Raw genomic sequence first — 21784 nt, forward strand, 5'->3', positions numbered from 1 at the left:
TTTACTTATTAGCGATGTGTTGCAGTCGCAGTTGCCCGTATTTTACATACGTAGTTAGTAGAACACAATTTCATGGCCCGTGAATGTAATTTTAGGTTTTTCAGTCACGTGAACGCATCAAAGATTATTGTAACATGCAACCATTTTCAAAATGCAGGCATACTAAATATGCTTTAATCTAAAAAATATGTGCATACTTAACTTTTTTCGTTATTATGATTACATAAATGATTATACGAGTACAGTAGTGTGTAAATTATACATAAAATCGCTTGTGTATGTTTTAATCAAATATGCGTTGTTGGCAGTAAGTCTTTAATGGCGGATAGAGTGTCTCTACATTGTTGTCACATTTCTAACGTTTGTTTAAAATAAATACAAGCTAGGTTTGGCTGTTAGTAATTAGACTGTGTTAGAATATTTAATAATTTTGGCATTAAATTGATTGTATGTATGTTTTGATGCTATAACTTTATCGCATTCATTGGTTCCAAATTAGTATTTTGATTTAATTCTCCATCTACCGATCTGTGTGTGATCAAATAACTAATAGCTACTTACATTTCCGTACTAGTTAAAAAATTAAATCGAAAATACCAAAAACCGACCTGTTACGGAAAATATTTCGCAAAACGACATTGAATTTATGTTCATAAACCGGTATTTACATATACAAAAATCTCTGAATGAAAATTAAGACTTGAGTGCTTAATTAATTGCTTCTAAATGTTGAGTGTTTCGTATTAAGTACTGATATTTTAGATAAGATATGAAATGCATTTTGTTAAAAGTATTATATGTTAGTGTGTATCTTCCAGTTTCCTAGAAACTAACGAATTTTTTGTAGTAATCGTTATTTGATATTACATATTATAAGGTAAATTACTCATTTCAATCGGTGTCCGTTTATTAAGAGATAACCTCAGAGCATATTGCATATTTGAGCTTGATTATAGGGACATTCTTACACAAATTGACTAAGTCCCACGGTAAGCTTAAGAAGGCTTGTGTTGTGGGTACTCAGACAACGATATATATAATATACAAATACTTAAATACATAGAAAACATCCATGACTCAGAAACAAATATCTGTGTTCATCACACAAATAAATGCCCTTACCGGGAATCGAACCCAGGACTATCGGCTTCGCAGGCAGCCAGACCGGTCGTCATGTGTGGGGGTAAAGAACTTGCGACAGGCGAACTCAATACAAATCGGCCGACGTGTCCGATCTCCTTATATTCTTAAGGGGCCGACAGATTACCAGTCCGGACGATATCACCCAGTCAGTTAATCGCAAATGGTGATAGTTCCGAACAACTGACAGGCTGATATCGTCTGGCGAACTAGTAATCTGTGGGGCCCTTTATATCTATGGAGATACCGGTATTTCAAACTCAACTCAACTCTGGCCTCTAAAACAGTAGCATGTAACTGGGATAATCACTAATGTGATAAAGAGGAAGCTAATTATAGATGGCGCTTTCAGCGATGATACCTGCTTTAACACCTTGAATCTCAGGGATCAAAACTTGCCAGCCTAAATTGACCTTAATGTTTTAATTTTAAAATTGAATTTTGATTTTGCTGATCTGATATCCCGCCTGTACGACTCAAGGGTTTAATATAAAAACTTGTCTGCCGATCAAAGCTAGTAAGTAGATGGCGTATCAAGCGTTTGGATCTTTTATGCCAATATAGATAGACAAACAAACTGACAGTGGTTTCCCTAGGTTCGATTGGAATCAGTAATTTATCTATAAACTATCTAACTATATTTCGGCTGTACCGTAACGATATTGATTGTATAACTGTATGACATCTTTAACCATTTGACCGCCAAAGCCGTCAACTGACGCGCGCGGCTACAGTCCAAATATCAACCTTGGTGCATTGCGACAAGGTTCACGTTGACGCGCCGCACACGATGGGCGTGGCGTTCGAAGGGTTAAATCACAAGTCAATCGTGTTCTGGCTGTGTTGCACTAAATTTACATTACAAGGCTTTCTTCCAAGTATTTTTTATGAGGCAGTTGAAGAGTATTTTAATTTCTACGGCAAAGCCAAGTAGAAACTTGTTCCTGGCATAATACACGATCTATCTTTGTAAGTGTGCTATTTTAAATTTAATATTGTATTTTATTGGAAAATTATGATATTGTTGTATGGACCTGATACATCGAGCGTAAGAATTTATAATGTTAATCCTTATAAAATTAACTGTTAGTTCTAGACGACTCCGAGTAATGTTATCCATACAATCAAATGACACAGGTCGTTTCATCGAAGAAAATTAAAAACAAAAGTGTGTGCAATACAATGTACACTCTATTTCAATGGATTTAAAACATAAAATACAAAATTGCATTTCTCGTGTCTCGAGAATTTTAGAACAAATGAAATTCAACCTAATTAACAACACGACTAGATTCAAAATATCTTTGCAAAAATGTTTTATAGTGGACGACACGAGGCTTTACCTCTACAATCGTTGACACATTTACCTGACCATCGGTAGCCCTTATTGCAATGAGATAACGTCTATCAACAATCAACTAATCGTAACCGCATTCATACAATGATAGATGTCATTTGTTGACTGACTGTCTATCTCTGTCACATCACACCGTTACACTGAGACAGCACGATAAACTATGAATAAGTCTGTTATCACGGCGTGTAACTGCCACGTTGTTATAACGAATTTAGTGCCACCAAATGTAGGAAACAAAGTCGGTTTAGGCTCTATACATATACATGTTTATACATATAATTATACACTTTTTTATAGATTTAATGCACGTGGTCAGTTTCAACGTCTTCCAATAAGTTATACACTATAGAATCATGATGATATCGAGAAAAAAGCCCTTGGGATATATATTTCGAAATATGTATGTTCTGCGTTTTACTTTTTCCGCTCCAATATCGAGTATAGGAGGCGCTATCGGTACTTTGGGAGAATTAACCTATTCCGCACACGGCGGGAAGAAGTTGACAGCTCGAGACACAACATTGAAGAAATTTGAACCTTATGTAATTCTATTTTAAGTTCAAATTTCTTCAATTCTATATCTCGAGTTATCAACTTCTTCCCGCCGTGCGTATTGTCGGCACCCGGCTCTTTAGTCATTTTAAAACTGCAGGTGACTTTTTTTTACAAAAATAGGCGATGGTGACAGTCTTTTGATAGTTTACCCTATTTCAGAGACTATGTTCCGCATCTTTTGTATGTTATTAAATGTGACATTAAAAAGATGTCGCTTGTGTAAGCCTATTGGAAGATATTGAAATGGACGGTAAATACTATAGCATAATTGATAAGTATATAATAAAGGGCCATAGTTAATATAATAATGGTTGGCTTGGCGAGATATTGATTCAGTAAACCAAAGATTTCGGATATTGGTTCGTTTGGGATGTACCTAAATCGTGTATTGATTAATGGAAGTTTTTTTTAAAATCCTAACTACATATCTGAATCGTGTCACACTTTTAGGCCCACGTATTATCTGCATGACAAACCAAATTATTCACATTTGGCAGCCTGACCCATTAATTACTTTATCTACAAATTCTACATATCATAAATCCTCTATGGTGTGTTCAAAAACCGCAAATTACGGCCAGCACAAAGATAAACGGTATCTGAGAAAGGTTACTATTGCGTAATAATAATGTCGATATCGATTTAATAATGACATTCAAATTACTAACAAACACATCAAAGAGAGCTTAAAATATGTATGTAGATAAAGCAGTGTATGTAACTGTACATAATTAGACATTAAAACACTCATGTGATCCTATTATGAAACTCAATTCGTTCGTTTCATAAACCTACACTCGTGTTTTAATTTCATTATGTAGCAGTTACATGAACTTCTATTACATTGAACATTATTTATTAATCTTTAGAAATGGTGTTATGTAATTTGTTTGCTGTTATCGTCATAATCATTCCTTTATGATCGGTATCTTAAAAACCAAATCATTCCTAAAGCATTTCTGTCGAAATATACATCGTGTGGCACATTTATTTAATTGAATCTCAATTTATATTTAAGTGAGGTTTATTTTTTTATATATTTTTTATTTATAGTCCTATTTACATAAATCGTGTAAATAAATAGTTAAATGACTATACTCATTCACTTGCCAAGATTTATACACAATCTACACATTTATACATTAAACAAAATCTTGTTAATATTTTTGTTTACAAACTCCTGCTTGCCAATATCTTACAAAAAATGTTCTTGGAATATAATCATAATCAACTTCAATTCCTATACTATTCCAATATCAATGTTTTGATGAATTTACTCTATCGATTTTAATGTTGGACGTACTGTTATGGCATATCTACACTGAGATGGCAACCGCATACGGCAGTCATCCCTGTGTGAATGAGCCATTAGATTCTTGTTGTAACTTTATTATACCTATATTATAGAGTAGATAGGTATATAATACTTACCCATAATAAATTGTCTGTTTGCTGTTAGTGACAAATTGTATTTTAGTCTTAATATCGAAAATAACTTATCTAACTCTTTTTTAACGATTTTACTCACGCATTTTTAGTCACTTCAGAGACGCAGTACGCGGCGCGCGGCTACCGTGACCGTTGCTCATGCCCAGTTGGTGCTTGAAAATGGAGACTTGGAGAAATGGAAAATGGCTTGGTCACGACGCCCGACTGGCTTCGGCTAAGGCGACAGTCATAGGTGGGAACGAAAGGTCCAATCGCGGTGTCTCACTCCAACATATGGTTGTCGCCATAGCCAGTCGCGCAATGACGTGGCCAGCGCGTAAGGCTCTCCGAAACATGTCGCGCGAGTGACTATAAATACGTGAGATAGACCGTAGTATGACTCACGACAGTTAAATTCGATTAATAACTTTTCTGTCTGCCTGATTGTTTAACAAAATAGGTACTTACTACTATTGAGGCTACGTGTATTGATAATTCAATAAAAATATATTTAAAAAAATCCTATTTTAGAAAATAAAGCACATGCTTCGCAAAATTATGATCCAACGCATTCCAAATCCTTTAATTTAGATATTAAGGCATTTCTTACCAGAAAATTGATGTGACTGGCCTGGTATAGTGTAGGAACGGTACCTATTATAAAAGGTCGCTTTTGTATGCCACAATATTGAATACTCCGTTGTGACGTTGATGTATTTGTTGTACTAAGTTGTATTTGAAAATAAATAATTAAATATAAGAGGTGTTTCAATGAAAAAGCCAATAATAAATGCTCATATTTTATTAACCCACACCAAAAAAGAGTAAATTTTTCATTGGTAAAACAACACTTAATTATCATATCATTAACATTTGCCAAAGCTAAAATATCAGAAATCGATGTTCAATTATTGCATGTATTAACAAAATTATTTGAATGAATCAGTATTAGCAATTAATTCATTGAAATTTGCAATTGTAATGATTGAATTGTATTGTCTATTAATCGGAGTAGATACAATGTTGTAATTATTATAAAACATGTGTAATTTTGCAATTGTAAGTTGTAATATCATTTTTAAATCCCAATGAAAAATTTTAAGGAATTGAAATAATAACTAAGGATTTAGAGTTGCGTTCTAATTCAAAATGGCGACCGTAAGGAATTCAAAAAGAGTATGACCCGCATACTGATATTTGAACAGACTATTACACTTCGATCTAAAACAATCTCTTTCTACTATTAAATAAATCTCAAATGCGAAAGGGACGAAAGCAGTGTAAAATGCCAGTGTAAAGGTCAGATCGCATTTACTCTGAACACCATGTACTATTCTACGATAACATAGAGAAGTCACCATGTCCAAGTAAATAATAGTTTTTTCATTTACAAGGCTTTGATTTTTGTATTTAATGAGTATTATGATTTATGACATTAAAGTCTAGTCTTGGTAAATATTGTGAAATGAAAAATCTATAACGGAATAAGAACGCAACTCAATTAGATAATGTATGATTATCACCAAAAACCCTTAGCGCGGTACTCGATGTCCAGCAACATACCATTGTCGTGCCCATGGGCAAAGAAATTGAATTTATCATGAATTAGTTTCATAACTAATAGGTGCTATTTACAAACAGCACTTAAAATTACTAAGGCCTTAGAATCTAATAACAAAAATACATTAAACAAGAATCAACAAAGTGACATTCAGAGTTCACCAAATCTGAATAACACTCGTTGAAAGAATTGGCTGCAATTTCTATATCAAACCTAAACTAACACAAATATATTTCTGGGCCAACAAAACCGATTTCAAATATCGGTCCTAACATCAGTGCTCGTGCAAGCTTTGAGGCCGACAATGTCGACGCCAATATTGTGACCAATATTTGACTTCGGTGTTCATTAACGTCGTTCCCACGTTGCGCGCGCTTTGAACATGAAAACGAAACGGCTAATGAATTTGTTTGATAAGTGGCCTGTTAGGCCGGGTTTCCATTGCGAGCGGAGCGGATTCTACCTTCAACCAACAAACATTCACGCTCAGCCATTACCTCCCAGTGGAAACCCAGCTTTTTTCCGAAGATAATTAAATTACAAGCCGTAGGAAGACCACAGCGACGGTGAGAAGGCAGAGGACGGTGATGGCGACGGGGCAGGCGGCGCGGGCGTCGGGGGGCAGGACGAGGGCCCGCTTGCGGAGAGCCCGGTTTGGCCCAGCAGGAGTGACGATGGAGGCCCGCGCCGACGGGACGATAGGCCGTTGCGATCTGCACAGGTAAATAACATTAGTTGGTATTTTATATTTCTCTCTTTCTCTTTTATGACATTGGTATTGATAATTATTAGAAAATAATATTTTACAGATGTTGTATACTAATCTACCAATTGTCTACCGATGCAAACACGTGCAAGGGACGCTCGGATCAGTCAGTAAAGTGTCATTCTATGGAATGCTAACTATGTAAACACAAGTCACTAGTAAATTCATCATTCTTTGATAATTTCAATATGGCGGTTTGTTTACATAGTTAGCAAGTTCCATAGAATGACACTAGATAGTAGTAGTAGTAGTAGTAAACTCTTTATTGTACAAAAAGACATGAAAAATAACATACAATTAGTAAGAAGTACAAAGGCGAACTTATCCCTTTGAGGGATCTCTTCCAGTTAACCTTTGAGTAGATGAGAGGAGAAAGTGAAAAGAGGGTGACAAATGCATCAAAAGTTACGACCCTATTTGCTCTGTGCGAAGTGGGAAAACTATGCGCTTACAGCGCAGGCATCTGAAAGCCTGCAGCATGGAACACATACATACATATATTTCAGAGTATGCGATGAGTAAGTAGTACTTCATCCGGACTTAGCATACTTGGGACGCATTTACCTTTGTCACCGTTCTCCGGGCAGTACTTGATGGTGTGCGCCCGGTCCCCAGTAGCCCCGCAACGCGGGCATCGGAAGGCCCGCAGCACGGGGCATAGTACGCGGCCACGCCAGTCCTTTAAGGCATGCGACGAGTAACACTCTTCGTTCTCGCCGTTGTTTTTGCAGAACGCGCATTCCTGTATCATTAAAAGAGGTTAGTGCAGTTAGTTTATTTATCATTTCATTTAACAGGGCTGCTTAGGGCTTCAGGGGGCTTAGGGTGCAACGAGTTTAATGAATTGGGGTAATAACTATGTTTATCGCAAGAACTTGCCATAGCAGGAACTCTTCTAGCAGATTGGGCCTGACGCAGCGTAGCATGGACACAGCTGTTGCTGACCTGACGAGACTTACGTTGGGCAGGGGGCGGCGTGTGCGCTTGTCCGTGCGCGCCTAGAGCGCCGCCTGCAACTCGTACGGCAGGCTGGGGCGAATGCCCGCAGCAGTGTCGGTCACAGATGTTGCTGACCTGACACTACACTTACGTGGGGCAGGGGGCGGCGTGTGCGCTTGTCCGTGCGCGCCTAGAGCGCCGCCTGCAACTCGTACGGCAGGCTGGGGCGAATGCCCGCAGCAGTGTCGGTCACAGATGTTGCTGACCTGACACTACACTTACGTGGGGCAGGGGGCGGCGTGTGCGCTTGTCCGTGCGCGCCTAGAGCGCCGCCTGCAACTCGTACGGCAGGCTGGGGCGAATGCCCGCAGCAGTGTCGGTCACAGATGTTGCTGACCTGACACTACACTTACGTGGGGCAGGGGGCGGCGTGTGCGCTTGTCCGTGCGCGCCTAGAGCGCCGCCTGCAACTCGTACGGCAGGCTGGGGCGAATGCCCGCAGCAGTGTCGGTCACAGATGTTGCTGACCTGACACTACACTTACGTGGGGCAGGGGGCGGCGTGTGCGCTTGTCCGTGCGCGCCTAGAGCGCCGCCTGCAACTCGTACGGCAGGCTGGGGCGAATGCCCGCAGCAGTGTCGGTCACAGATGTTGCTGACCTGACACTACACTTACGTGGGGCAGGGGGCGGCGTGTGCGCTTGTCCGTGCGCGCCTTGAGCACCTCTTGAAGGAACTCGTACAGCAGGCTGGGGCGGATGCAGCGCAGTAACGCGAGCTGTTCGCGCGTCAGCATAGACACGTAGTTATTCGCTGACGATAAACCTGCACGCATACAACGTTTTCTTACTTGTTATTTAGGCTTTTTCCGCCGTACCCCTGCTTAGTTGCTAATTATAGAAAATATAGGGCATCCTGCATAAATGACATACCTACATATATACTGCGTAGAAATTCAAAGGGTGTGACTGTGAAGCAGGGACCGTATAACCGGTTTTATTAAATACCTGTATAAAAACTGTCAAACGAATACCGGTTAAAATGTTATACCTATATTCGCATTAGAGGTATTGCTGTCATTCCGTTTGTCTTTATCGCTATTTGTACACTAATTGACATAATGAAATACCGGTATTCATTAATACCTCAATAATAACAGGTATTCAGTATACCGGTAATGGTTTTCGTATTTAATACCGGTATTCATTGCACTTGATCAAAGAGTAACCAAAAACTTTGCGACAAGAGGTTAAAGTTGTTCTTAAGTCCTCATGCCAAAGACATATGTAACTTACTATCTATTCTTTTTGCTCATGCTTATATTGATCGCTGTACAAGCGAAAGATTTCATGATTTAACCACGAGCGTAGCAAGTGGTTATAATCTGTAAAATTGAGCGTTGCGACCGTTTCAAGGCACGAGGTTAATGAATGAATTAATGAAAATAATTAATCCCAGAAAACATTTCCATATGAAATATGAGCGCCGCGCCGCCAAAATTTTCGCGCCGCCGCCGCCGCCAAAATTCTGCGCTATCGGTGTGGCATCGGCGTGACCTTGTTAGATACTAGAGTCTGTCTAAGCTAACTTTGCACCGATTTGAACAGAACAAAGTGAGGGAGTGTTATTATAATATAAACGTCATATTTTCATAGAATTTTGACATTAACGATGATATTTAGACACGTTGTCGTTGCATAGGATAATAATGATATTTGTAAATAAGTATAGAATTCTAGATTTTAAGTAGGTAAAAATAAGTGATGCTTAGCAACACATTGCATGTTAATTTGCACACCTGCTTGCAGGTTGAATACGTGGAACTTTTATATTTTTAAGACCTTTTATTGTAACCGTGTTCTTGCAAATAAAATTTTATCTTTATCTTTAAATGCTATGCAGATTAGTTTGATCGGGAATTTATTGCTTTTATATAACGTGCTAACAAATTAGGTACCGATATTTTAAGAGATGGTACTTTATATAAAAACAATTAACTTTAAATAGAAATCAAGAAAACTTTTCATATCATATTTTTGTTTTATTTACCGAACAAAAATATAAATTAAAATTATATCTAAAAATAATCATTACGTGCATTTAACCACATAAAGAAAAAAATACATAGAGTGCTCACTCAGAAAAGTCTAATGCTCAACAACTTTCAGCGAATATTAAACAAGGATTAACTGGAACTTTATTTTCAACTCCTTCTGCTTTAATATAGTAGTAGTAGTAGTAAAACACTTTATTGTACAAAAATCAAAACTAAACAGGAAAAATAACATTCGTCATTAGTACAAAGGCGAACTTACGCCTTTAAGGGATCTCTTCCAGTTAACCTTTGAGCAATATTAGTTGTAAATAGTTGTTCAATACAATTTTTGAGACATTTTTGAAATTAATATTCTTTTTAGGGTTCCGTATTTCGTACCAATATCAAGTTGATATCAACTGCAAAAAAGTTTCTTGAAGGGGTTTTTATAGGCTTTTAATATCGTACATTTAAGTCACATTCACTCATTGATTCATTCATACTATTTTTGCGATTAGTAGGTGGTCTTTGCGAGCAGTGTGTGTAATCATTCACCTCTCCTGGCGATACGTACATATAATAACTATTATATTTGACTATAGCTACCCGCACTGACTTCGCACGGATTACACAAAACCTTAACAAATTGTACACCTAAACTAAAGCTTCCTCAAAAATCTTTCTATTGATAGCTGAAATCCGCATGAAAATCAGTTGAGTAGGTTTTGATTTGAGTTCATCGTGAACATACATTCATATAGTTACAGACAGACGCGGCGGGGGACTTTGTTTTATAAAGTGTAGTGAATTAGTGATAGATTCAATTAACAGTAACCTCACAATATAAAGAGATGTTAATTATGCTGCTTATCTACAGTTAATGCCATGAAAAACTTTTTTCCTACCATAATTCAATAAATTAAATGAAATTAAATTAAATGAATTAAGGTTTGAATTCTCTTCGCATAAACCAAGTTTTCAAGGCTACGCCGCCGATTCGCCGCCACCGCCAACCAATTTTGACCGGCGAACCGCCGCCGGCTAAATGCCTATTGGGCGGCGCTAGACGTGCGCGCCGGTCGAAAAAAATTGGGTGGCGGCGCGCCAGAAAAAAATCCACGGCGGCGGCGTGGAATTTTTCAACTTTTCAATATTAAGACGTATAATGAAAAGCCATTTAACCCTTAAATCGACAAGGGAAAAAATCTCAAAAAACTGTGTTATTAGTATCATTTTTTTGGTGTTATTATCTTATTATGTGGTTGTTTATTGTAGAAAAATCATGAAAAAAATCTATTTATAATAGTTTCGAAAAAAACATAGGTATGTCAAATATGTTGGATGTTGCCAGTCGGTGTAAATAAAAAGATACGCCGCATAATGAAAAGACGTCTAGTATTTTGGACGTTGCCTAGTTAGTATACAGTACTTTATATGCATAAGGTTTTTTTTGTAAAATTCATGTTTTTTTTAAATAAATATAGAATAATTGCATTTTTAATTACAAATACACTTACTGATAATGTCAACTTATGTTATGAACTAAAGTAAAACCTATTATTTTTATATTTTTCCAAAAGCTTTATAGCTCGTAGGTGGTAAAATTTTACCAGTCATTGGCGTCATTTTATTAACATTAAATCAAACTTAGCGGGGTATCGTAGGATGCAGCAACATCTGAGCAATGGTATACAACAATGCATGCAATTTTGTCAATATTTTCGTAAGAAATTTCTCAAATGAAATCGGGTCTGTCTCTTGATGTCTTGATGAACGCACAGGAAAAAAAAACCGTAATAATATTTTTTTATCTATTTGGTTCATTACGTTGCAATACGACAAGTAATGACTTTTTAAAAGGTTTTGAAACACCTAAAATCCCTCTGTTTAATTCATATTCATAAAAACTACCAGAAAACGTGATAATTTTACTCTTCGCATACTTGGCACAAGTGCCCTGTAATCGACAACGGTTAAAACACTGGACATTATACTTTGTAAATGTGTTTTACCCATAGGTACATGGTACATACAACACATTTTTATGTAAATCGTACTGCCACATAATAAATAGTTAGTATGGTGTTGGTGCGACATAAAATAGTAGAAATTAAATTATATGACCAAAAAATTTCCGTAAGTACGTAATTATTGCCATGTTTAAGTAAGTATTTTACGTCAAAAATGTGAGAGTTACGTAGGAAGTGGCGCCTATTTCAACTATTTCTTATCGGACTATAACCTATTACATATTTTAACGCTGCATAATACTGTCTTATAAAAAATATTCGGCGCGCATTTTAATCTACCGGCGGCGGCGGCGGCGCGCGGACTCCTTATGGCGGCGGCGCGCACGTCTAATCGGCGCTCATATATTTGAGATTATAAACTACATACGTAATAAAATACAAATAAATCAACAAAAAAAAAACAATTAAATGAATCAAATGAACGCTATTAAATATTTATCATTCAAAATCATCACCTAACAGCTAATTTTACCAGCCAACATGAAAACGGGCATTCTAAGATCCGGATCTTAAGTATTTACAACTTTACAAGCGGGCCGGACAACGTCCTTGACGAGTAGCGAAGGAACGAATCGTGGTACTACTACAACCGGTATTGGGACTTACTTATTACCGGTAATAGCTTTAGGAGTAAACTATCAAATAGTGGTATTTGTTGTCAATTGGCTAAACCGATAACACTATTGAATACCGGTATTCGAATACCTCTATTCGGAGCTTAAGTGATATAAATACCCAAATTCAAATTACACCGGTTATACCTCAATAATAACCTGTAGTCAGAATACCGGTAACGGTCCCTGCTGTGAAGTCCCCTGCAAAGTGGGGGTGTAACTGAAACCGCGTCCAGTTAATGAATAGCACAGTAGGCAGCTGCTGGCTGAACTTTGGAATGATGTCGTGAAGTTATACTTTGTTCATACTAACATCAAGGTTCATTACAATTATGTCGAACACTGCTCTAAGGTCGAACATACGAGTAATAAAGATAATGAAATGAATTATTTACGAATCCATTAACAGTTGGTTCTACACGATTACAAGTCGGATAAGATGTAAGTAGGCATTTTTTCTCCAAGACGAGTTATTCTTCATTATTAAAAGTTCTTTGAAAGTAAAAAAAGTAATCTATCACTTAGAATACTGTACTTTTGATAAGAAACTCGAAGGTGTCCATCATCTCAGACTTGCCGGAAGCCACGCCGCTGCCGTTGGTCCATATGTTGCTCGACGACATCAGGTCAGGCCGGTTGGCACCAGCACCTTAATAGAAAAAAAAAGCTTTGTTATTAGGGCTTGTTTACACATTGATTAATGTTTAGTGCAAGTTTTTAAATTTACTCTTGCTTCTGGTGAAAAACACATTAAAGTAAACGGCCCCAAGTTCGTGTTAGTACGTTATTTCGTTAGTTTTGTTTCTGGCGCAAATAATAAGGAATTCAATTATTTTTTATTCAAATTATACATATGAAAAAAATCTGTATTATTTAATCTCTTCAATAAAATAATAACCAATATTTTAGTAATTAAACTGAGAGTAATACGACGGTCGAAACTGTCAGACGGCCGCGAACAGCTGTGTTGTATGCGTGCACTTTTTTTAGGCGTAAGGTGCGCGCTCTCACTTGTTAAGCTTATAGGAAGGAAAAGCTAAACCCATTCGAATAAAAGTTTTTGGGAGTGTTTCTATGGGTTCCTTAGTAATTGATTTGACAAGAGTAAAGATTGAATATATGCATAGAAATAACTTAAAATTGCAATAAATCGACTCACGAAATAGCGGTCATTTTATTTTTCGTGTGTCTCCTATTTCGTGCCACTAACGAATCAAGGATTTTCTAGATACATTTTGAGTGCTTATTTTTAAATATAACAACGAAGATAATAGTTAGGGAGGCGAGGTAGCTAAATGGCGTAATTCAACGGCGCCGTCGAGACCTATCAAAATCGAAAGATAAAATAATTTCGAAAAGAAAAGCTCGTATGGCAAAAACCATTTTAGCGGTGGGTTTGGCGTGTACGGTTTTTCAAAAATGTTAAAAAAAACAGTTACTTGGGCATTCTCGAGCGCGTCAGATATTCATACTACGTATGCCCCGAGTGCCTCTGATAACAACGGTATACTAATCTGCCGGTTTGCGTGGTGGGGGTAGGCATATAAAGTAGTCAAAAATGCAAAAAAAAAAAATTTACTCGAGCGCGTCAGATTTTCGGAAGGGGTGTTAAGTAGGCCCCAAGGAAGCTTCCTTTAAAAAAACTGACGATTTCGGCGTGACGATAAGTTACGATGAATTTTTGAAAATGCAAAAAAAATAAGTTTTTTTGAAATACTCGAGCGCGTCAGATTTTCATAGGGGAGGTTTATCTCGGTATCCTGAAAGCATATTTTTTTAATCTGACAAAAATGTTGGTGGGTTCTCTTAATCTGACCGAAAAAGGTTTTTTGTTTTTTTTTTTTTCCTTTCTTTCTCCTTGATAAAACGGGGAATTTAAGAATGACAATAAAATTACCTTTTTTGTTTATTTAAACTTTTTTTTTGTAAAATGTATCGTTCGCGACTTATATGCCGCAACGCGTTCTTAGGAAGACGAAATGGCTCCTCCACACTTCCGGTCATGCGGAAACCGGCAGATTTTGTATTTTTAGTAAGTTTTAGATTATATTCTTCAAAATAAAAAATAAAAAAATCGCGCTCGAGAATGCCGGATTAACGTTTTTTTTTTACAAGTTCGCGACCCTATAACTCGGCGGCGTCAAGGACTTATCGTCAGATTAGTTAAATTTAGTCTTTAAACACTAAAATCAACCCCCAATATCTTAATCTGAGGCGCTCGAGTATTTCAGACTATCCATTTTTTTTTACTAATCTGATCGTCTATCCTAGGTGCGCGTCACTACATATAGAGCTAAATACTTTACAAGGTTGTTCTATTAGGTCTAAGGTATCTCTCATATCTTAATCTGCCACGCTCGAGTATTGCCGAAAATTCCCCTATTCGCCTCCCTAACTATAATTAAAAAAACAAATTAGTAAACAATGTATTTCATGAAGATTCGTATGAGCGAAATTCGGTATATGTTTTTTTCACTAGAATTCTCATAAAACGAGTTTGAATGTGACCCGATTTAAAAATTTTAAGGTATATTCCACGTATATTCTCATATTAACTACTAGCACAATTTTATTTATTATCCAATTTATTTGATTTATTTTTGTGTATGTTTATATTTAACGTATAAGATAGTAAATTATTTTTTGTAAATAATTTTTAATTTTATTATTTTTTTGTTTTTTTTTTATTTTTTTTATTTAAATAGTTTGGCTCTTAATCACGTATTAAAGTACCCATATGGTTTACAAAGTCTTAATTCAACCATTAAAGACGACGAGTACAAAATACTTTAAGCTACTAGCTCTCAATTTAACATTTTTTTAAATATTATTTTTAATTTGACCATACAATTATTCGTAAGTAGGTAAGACCGTTAAATATAAATGATTATCAGCAAATTATCACCAATTACTCTAAGAAAACTTTATGCCGAAACAGGGGACACGAATTCACGAACTTAGGAGCCGAGCTAAATTTGTATCACGAAATGGGAGCCAAATAAGAGGTTCACGACAAAATTCATATAAAAGAAAGTTTCAACTAAAACCCTACAGTTTATACATTAAATTATTAACAAAGAACTAATATAACTTATTCAAAAGCTTTCAAGGTAATGATATGCTTAGTAATATTTTAAAAAATATACAAACTCTTAACTCACTCTCAAGAGCCTTAACCTGCCGAAACAGGGGCCCTTTACCTTACAAACAATCTTTTAAAAGCTCGTAACTCTTATAATAATTGAATAATCGAATTTGGTCAAATTAAATTGTGTAAAAATATTTTCAACAATGTCAATATCCCGTGAGGAAAATGGGGACTACGTTTATATGGAGAAGCGGTCGTCCATTTATCCTCTTAACCAGTCACAGATACAGTGACCTGTATGTACCTATGTTTGTAGAAATTGTAGAACGTATAGTGAAAAAAAATCGTAAGTAATGTACATGTAGAGTCATCACACGGGATTGTTATGCCGTTTAGGGTTCTAGCTAAATTGGTAATTCTATAGCGTAAGTATTGAACTACCAATTTAGCTAAATGGCGCAACATTAGTGCGTAACCTAAAAATGTTACCATGTTATCATGTTGATCCCCTCTCCCTCGCTACTTCTGATGCAGATTATAAAAGTACTTATTTCAAGGATAAGAATATAAAATCTTGTAATTAATCATACCCAAGTAATAGTTTGAAGTGTGTTCATCATCAAACAGCAGATCGGTGCCGTTCATTCGGAAGTTCATCATGTCATCAGTCATCATGTCAGCAGCTGTTGGTGCTGAAAAGGAGAAAATCATCATAAGTACTTAGTCCCTACCTATCCTCATAAGTCCCCGCGTACTTGTACAAGTACAAATTAAATTCGAGTTATGAACTTACAGAAATAAAAGAAAGTTCCAAATTCAAAAGTGCAAAAATTGGCTTTGGTCTTACGAGGCTATACCTACATAGACAGCTTGGATTGCGTAGTGTAGGAATAGGTACTCATAACGAATGCGACACAACGCAAGCCATGTACAGCCATCAGTACTACTCGCTTAGCACCTTTGCATACAAACTTCTAAGCAGGGGCTTCACTTATCTCTGCAGCTGACTGTACTACGCAGAGACCCGTAGACGTGTCGTAGCCGTAGACTGTAGCCATTTTTAATAAATTTCTAACTTGTTTTCTGCTGTTACGCCGTTGTGGGGCAGAGTGGTCCACCACAGAATAAAGAGCTTTCAATCCATACTAATATCAGCTAATAAGTATTATGGAATGCGGAAACGTGTCTGTCTGTCTTCTTCTTGAACTGTTAAACCAATTTAGGTGAAAATTCGTATGGAGATTTTTTTTAGTCGCGATGAAGGACATATGATAGTTTACATCCCGCAAACCATCCCTTAAGGGGGTGAAAGGGGAAGTGGAATTTATTATGGACGTGGTATGTATATGGATATAATAATTCTACGCATACGAATTCGCGGGCTAGTCATAATAATTAAAAAAAAAATGGTTATTACCAGTGTCTCCGGGTCGGGGTTCTTGCTGAGCCAGCAGGTTCAGCAGACCGCTGTTGCCAGGGTAGAACTCCTGGCCGCCCGCCATTGCTCGGTTCGATGGTGCAAAACTTTCCTGTTTCAAGGTACGTAGATAAAATAAATATGAAAATTTAAATAAAGTTACCTTGTTGTCTGTCGACTCTGACTCAATTCCTTGCAACTTGCTAGTGATTTTAATAAAAAAAAATCCGTGAGACACAGACAAATTAAATATATTAAAAACGGGTCACTCACGGGTCCTCGGTATACGATGTGAAACATGTCGAGCGTTTTTCGACTTAAAATACGCGAGTGACCCGTTTTTAATATATTTAATATAACTTGCTAGTGATTTTCGATACATTGACGATTAACAAATTTAATCGATTGATCAAATGCGACAATGTAATATTTAAAATCGCATGCGCTCTCTTGCAAGGTGTGGAGCTCTTTATCGATAATGAACAATGATACTTTCTTACTTAACGACGTCACAAATGCTTACCTATCTATCTAACTACATTTTATATAGGTACCTATTGGCATGAAAATATAAACGTTTTTATTGCATTTTTTAAGAATGACTCTGTTTAATTTCCTTGAAAGAAATCAAATGCATTGGGATAACTTCGAAGACGGGGTAATTTTGAAAATGGAAAACATACTAATCTATAAATTAACAATAAATAAAAAAAATAAAAATAAAAAAAAACTTAACGCTAAAAAAAGAAAAATGTAAACTATATAGAAAGCACGTTCTACTGTAGAAATAGTAAGCAAGATGCTTTGGTAAGCATTGCACTAGCGTAAGTGTTGCTAAATTAAGTATGTAGTGCTTGTGATTTTATAGATATTTTGCTATTTTCAAAGTTACCCCGGTTTCAAAGGTATCGGAATGCTCCTTGGTAAGACCTATTTATATACGACTGAATAACAAACTAAGTATTTAAGTAGCGGGTAAGTCCAGTTATTCGCGTTACCCGCTCCTTCGGCAAAAACCACAAAGGATTGTAGTAATAGTAAGCATGTTGCATAATTATATTTTATTCTTCCGCAGTGGTAAGAGGTAAGATTCGACTTATAATTTTGTCAAAAAGGCGACGGCATGTAATCATAACATTATAGATTTGATGATTACATAGATAAGTTAAATAATTAATCAACCCCGAAAACACAAAATCCCTACAACCAATCTAATACCTAATAAGAGGCAAACTTTATTATTTGGGCTTGACAATTGATATACGAGTAATATAAATTTTATTCCAACGTTTCTTTCTAAATGGAGTGTTTATTTATTTTTCGTAACAAAAACTGCCATAATAAACATAATTTCTAGAAATTAAATAAATACAATAACATTCTTACCGTGGTCGTTGTAGATACCGTTTCACTCGCAGTTGTAAAAATCGGTTTACTGTCTTCCATATTATTAAAATTAAACGGCAAAGAATCCATACTCAAACAAGATTTTATATCGTACAACCGATCCTGCGCGTCGCCACGGAATGAAAAGAAGGATTCAGATGCCGCGGACTTTATATTGCCACAGTATTCCTAGAAAAAACACGAATGTGCAAAACTGGTAAACAAGCAAGCGAAACGGGGGAACTTCTGTATCCACCCTCAATTTAACAAAATGCGGCGCGCCCGCGGCCAATAATCTCGATGCACCCGCATTCTATTTCTAATACCAAATGGCGATTTGAGAATAAAAAGGTTACAACTGTATTGAAGATTTAAAATCAATTCGTATTCTAAACGAGATGTGATTATGATCTAAACTTGTCACTTTTGGAAGACGTTAGTTGGGATGGGATGTAGTTGAAACTAACAGAACAAAGTTGCATAATGCAAGTACGATTTCTATTTGTAATTTTCCACATCACTACACATTACCCGCCACATTATAAAACAAAATCTGTAATGTATGTTTGCGATAAACTCAAAAATCACTGAACGGATTTTCACCTATCAATAGAGGGAAATTTATCTTCTTGAGGAAGGCTACCTATAATAGGTAGGTACCTATAAATTGTAAGGTTTACACGTGCGAAGCCGGGGCGGGTCGCTAGTATGAGTATGTTATAGGTACAGTCACCTGCAATAATATGTTGCACAACGAAGGCCGCAAAAATATCTGACAAGATCTTATTTGTAGAGCCATAAGAGCGTGTCACATATTTTTGCGGCCTTCGAAGAGTAACATATTATTGCAGGTGACTGTACGTACATGGTGTAAAGAGAAACGTTGGTTTTAAAAACCGGGCAAGTGCGAGTCGGACTCGCGCACGAAGGGTTCCGTACCATAATGCAAAAAACGGCAAAAAAAAACGGTCACCCATCCAAGTACTGACCCCGCCCGACGTTGCTTAACTTCGGTCAAAAATCACGTTTGTTGTACGGGAGCCCCACTTAAATCTTTATTTTATTCTGTTTTTAGCATTTGTTGATATAGCGGCAACAGAAATACATCATCTGTGAAAATTTCAACTGTCTAGCTATCACGGTTCGTGAGATACAGCCTGGTGACAGACGGACGGACGGACGGACGGACAGCGGAGTCTTAGTAATAGGGTCCAGTTTTACCCTTTGGCGTGCGGAACCCTAAAAATGTTAACATCTTAACTCATTTATATACAACTAGGTTCTGCTCGCGACTTTGTCTGAGAAGATTTAGTACCTACATTCATGTTCCAATTCCATATATTTAAACATTTAAATTCCACCCACCTTTTCACTCCTTTAATGGATAATTTTCGAGATAGAAACTATCCATACCAAATTCAATCTAAATCGGTTCAGCGGTTTAAGTGTGAACAGGTAACAGACAGACAGGCACACATACTGAGACAGTTTCGCATTACCTACCTAACTTACTGTTAATTATTGTCCCCAAACGAGTCGGACGGCAATGAGTGAAACCAAGAATATTTTGCTTTGCCAAACTAGACCAATACCATATAATATAGGGCAATTGCGTCAGTTTACCGTCCAGTGCCAGTTTCCGTCCACTTGACGGATTAGCTAATAATACATTTCATTTTTAATTTGCTACTTGCGAAATATATTTTTATGTAGAGAAATTGTTTAGATATTAAAGATTGCAATAAGTCCAAATTTGTGCAGCAATTAAGGTTTATATTCAAATTTCGTCAAGTGGACGAAAACTGGAGCCGGACAAAAACTAGCGCAATGACCCTACCATAGGTAATAACTAATAAGTAACATAAATACATAGTACATTACGATACAAGTGCGAATTACCTATTTCAGTTCATAGCTTACTAGTTTTAACCTTTTGGACGCCAATGACCGATATATCCGCACCACAGGTTCAATGCCAAAGACCAATTAATCGGTCACAGACCACAGAGCAACATAGACCTACGTGCATATGCATAAAGTTCAATTTCAGTTTTGACACTTCGGTGACGTGGCGTCTGAGTGACTCGGACTCGGACCCGGATTCGGACCCGGACTCGGACCCGGATTCGGACTTGGACTCGGACCCGGACTCGGACCCGGACTCGGACCCGGACCCGGACTCGGACTCGGACCCGGACTCGGACCCGGACCTTGACCCGGAAAACCACTATGATGATACCTAAACTAAATAAACCACTATGATTACCTACCATATAAAAACTTTTTACAAAAAAAAGCAAACCGACTTCAAAAAGGATGAAATAAAATATTATCCTTTTTGAAGTCTATGCGTTACCAACTGATATGTTTGAAGTCGGTGCCAAGCCAAATTTTGAAGCATACCATGATTTTGGTGCGATTCGATAAGGATCTGTACCTACGTTGGATTGCCTTACACAACGACAATGAACGTACTTTCTGTAGGTACAGTCGACGTTAAAAATATGTTTACACTTTTCGCCTTATTACAAAGGAGTAAGGTGCAAAAGTGTAAACATATCTTTGACGTCGATTGTATCTAAGAACACACCTCAGAACACACGATCAAACCTTCTTGGCGCAATCTGTACCATGTTTGTCGGCACATTAGTGGAAATCCAATGCATTTTTTTTCCGTCGTATTTTTTAAAGAGCATTTCTTACTAATGCTCGAACAGTCTATAGCACGCAAGTGTGAGATTGGGACTGAGTAATTTCCCGTCCCTTATCCAGAGGACTACATTTCAAAATATAAAACAATTCAAGAAATTTACCTTCTTGTCAAATTTCACCTAAAGCGGTTCAGTTGTTTAGCCATGAAAAGGCGACAAAGAGGCAGACAGAATTACTTACACATTTGTAATAGTTATTAGTACAGTTCTAATGGGATTTATAGCCATAAAGCTGATTATTTTTGACTGGTATTGTTACTACTTGGCTTGGCACCGACTTCAAACATATCAGTTGGTAACGCATAGACTTCAAAAAGGATAATATTTTATTTCATCCTTTTTGAAGTCGGTTTGCTTTTTTTTGGAAAAAGTTTTTATTTTTCCATTTTTAGTTTTAACGCATTGTTAAGAGCGCGACGCATGAATAAAAACAAGATCATGTTTAACACTAAATTCGTGTACCTATTTCTTTAATAAATATGTAATCAGGAATTTTCTCGAGTCCGTCTGGGAAATTATAATTCCTGTCACTACTACACTAAATCCATCCTCCGCCCCGCCACTGACCCAATCCCTCAACGCCCCGATCACTCAACCTCACAGCGCATCAACTCCTGATCCAGGAACCCCTCGACCCTGAACCAGAAATTTTCTCGAGTCCGTCTAGGAAATTATAATTCCTGTCAACTAAATCCATCCGCCCGCCCCGCCACTGACCCAATCCCTCAGCCCCCCGATCACTCAACCTCACAGCACAT

The 21784-nt window shown here is 37.0% G+C and overlaps 2 protein-coding genes across 2 annotated transcripts in view; one reads left to right on the forward strand and one right to left on the reverse strand.

Annotated features, from left to right (window-relative positions):
- Positions 1–21784, forward strand: part of LOC134796347 (ESF1 homolog) — a 328393-nt gene that overhangs the window by 211615 nt on the left and 94994 nt on the right. The gene's annotated exons all lie outside the window — the stretch shown is intronic.
- LOC134795980 (uncharacterized) lies at positions 6510–18489 on the reverse strand. Its single transcript, XM_063767876.1, has 7 exons — positions 18316–18489; positions 16930–17041; positions 16103–16204; positions 12960–13073; positions 8422–8570; positions 7372–7549; positions 6510–6754 (listed from the first exon to the last, which is right to left on the reverse strand). Exons 1-7 carry the CDS (start codon positions 18403–18405, stop codon positions 6579–6581), a joined length of 921 nt encoding a protein of 306 aa, XP_063623946.1. The 5' UTR covers positions 18406–18489; the 3' UTR covers positions 6510–6578.

This window comes from Cydia splendana, chromosome 13 (genome assembly GCF_910591565.1).
Source record: "Cydia splendana chromosome 13, ilCydSple1.2, whole genome shotgun sequence".
NCBI classification, from domain to species: domain Eukaryota; kingdom Metazoa; phylum Arthropoda; class Insecta; order Lepidoptera; family Tortricidae; genus Cydia; species Cydia splendana.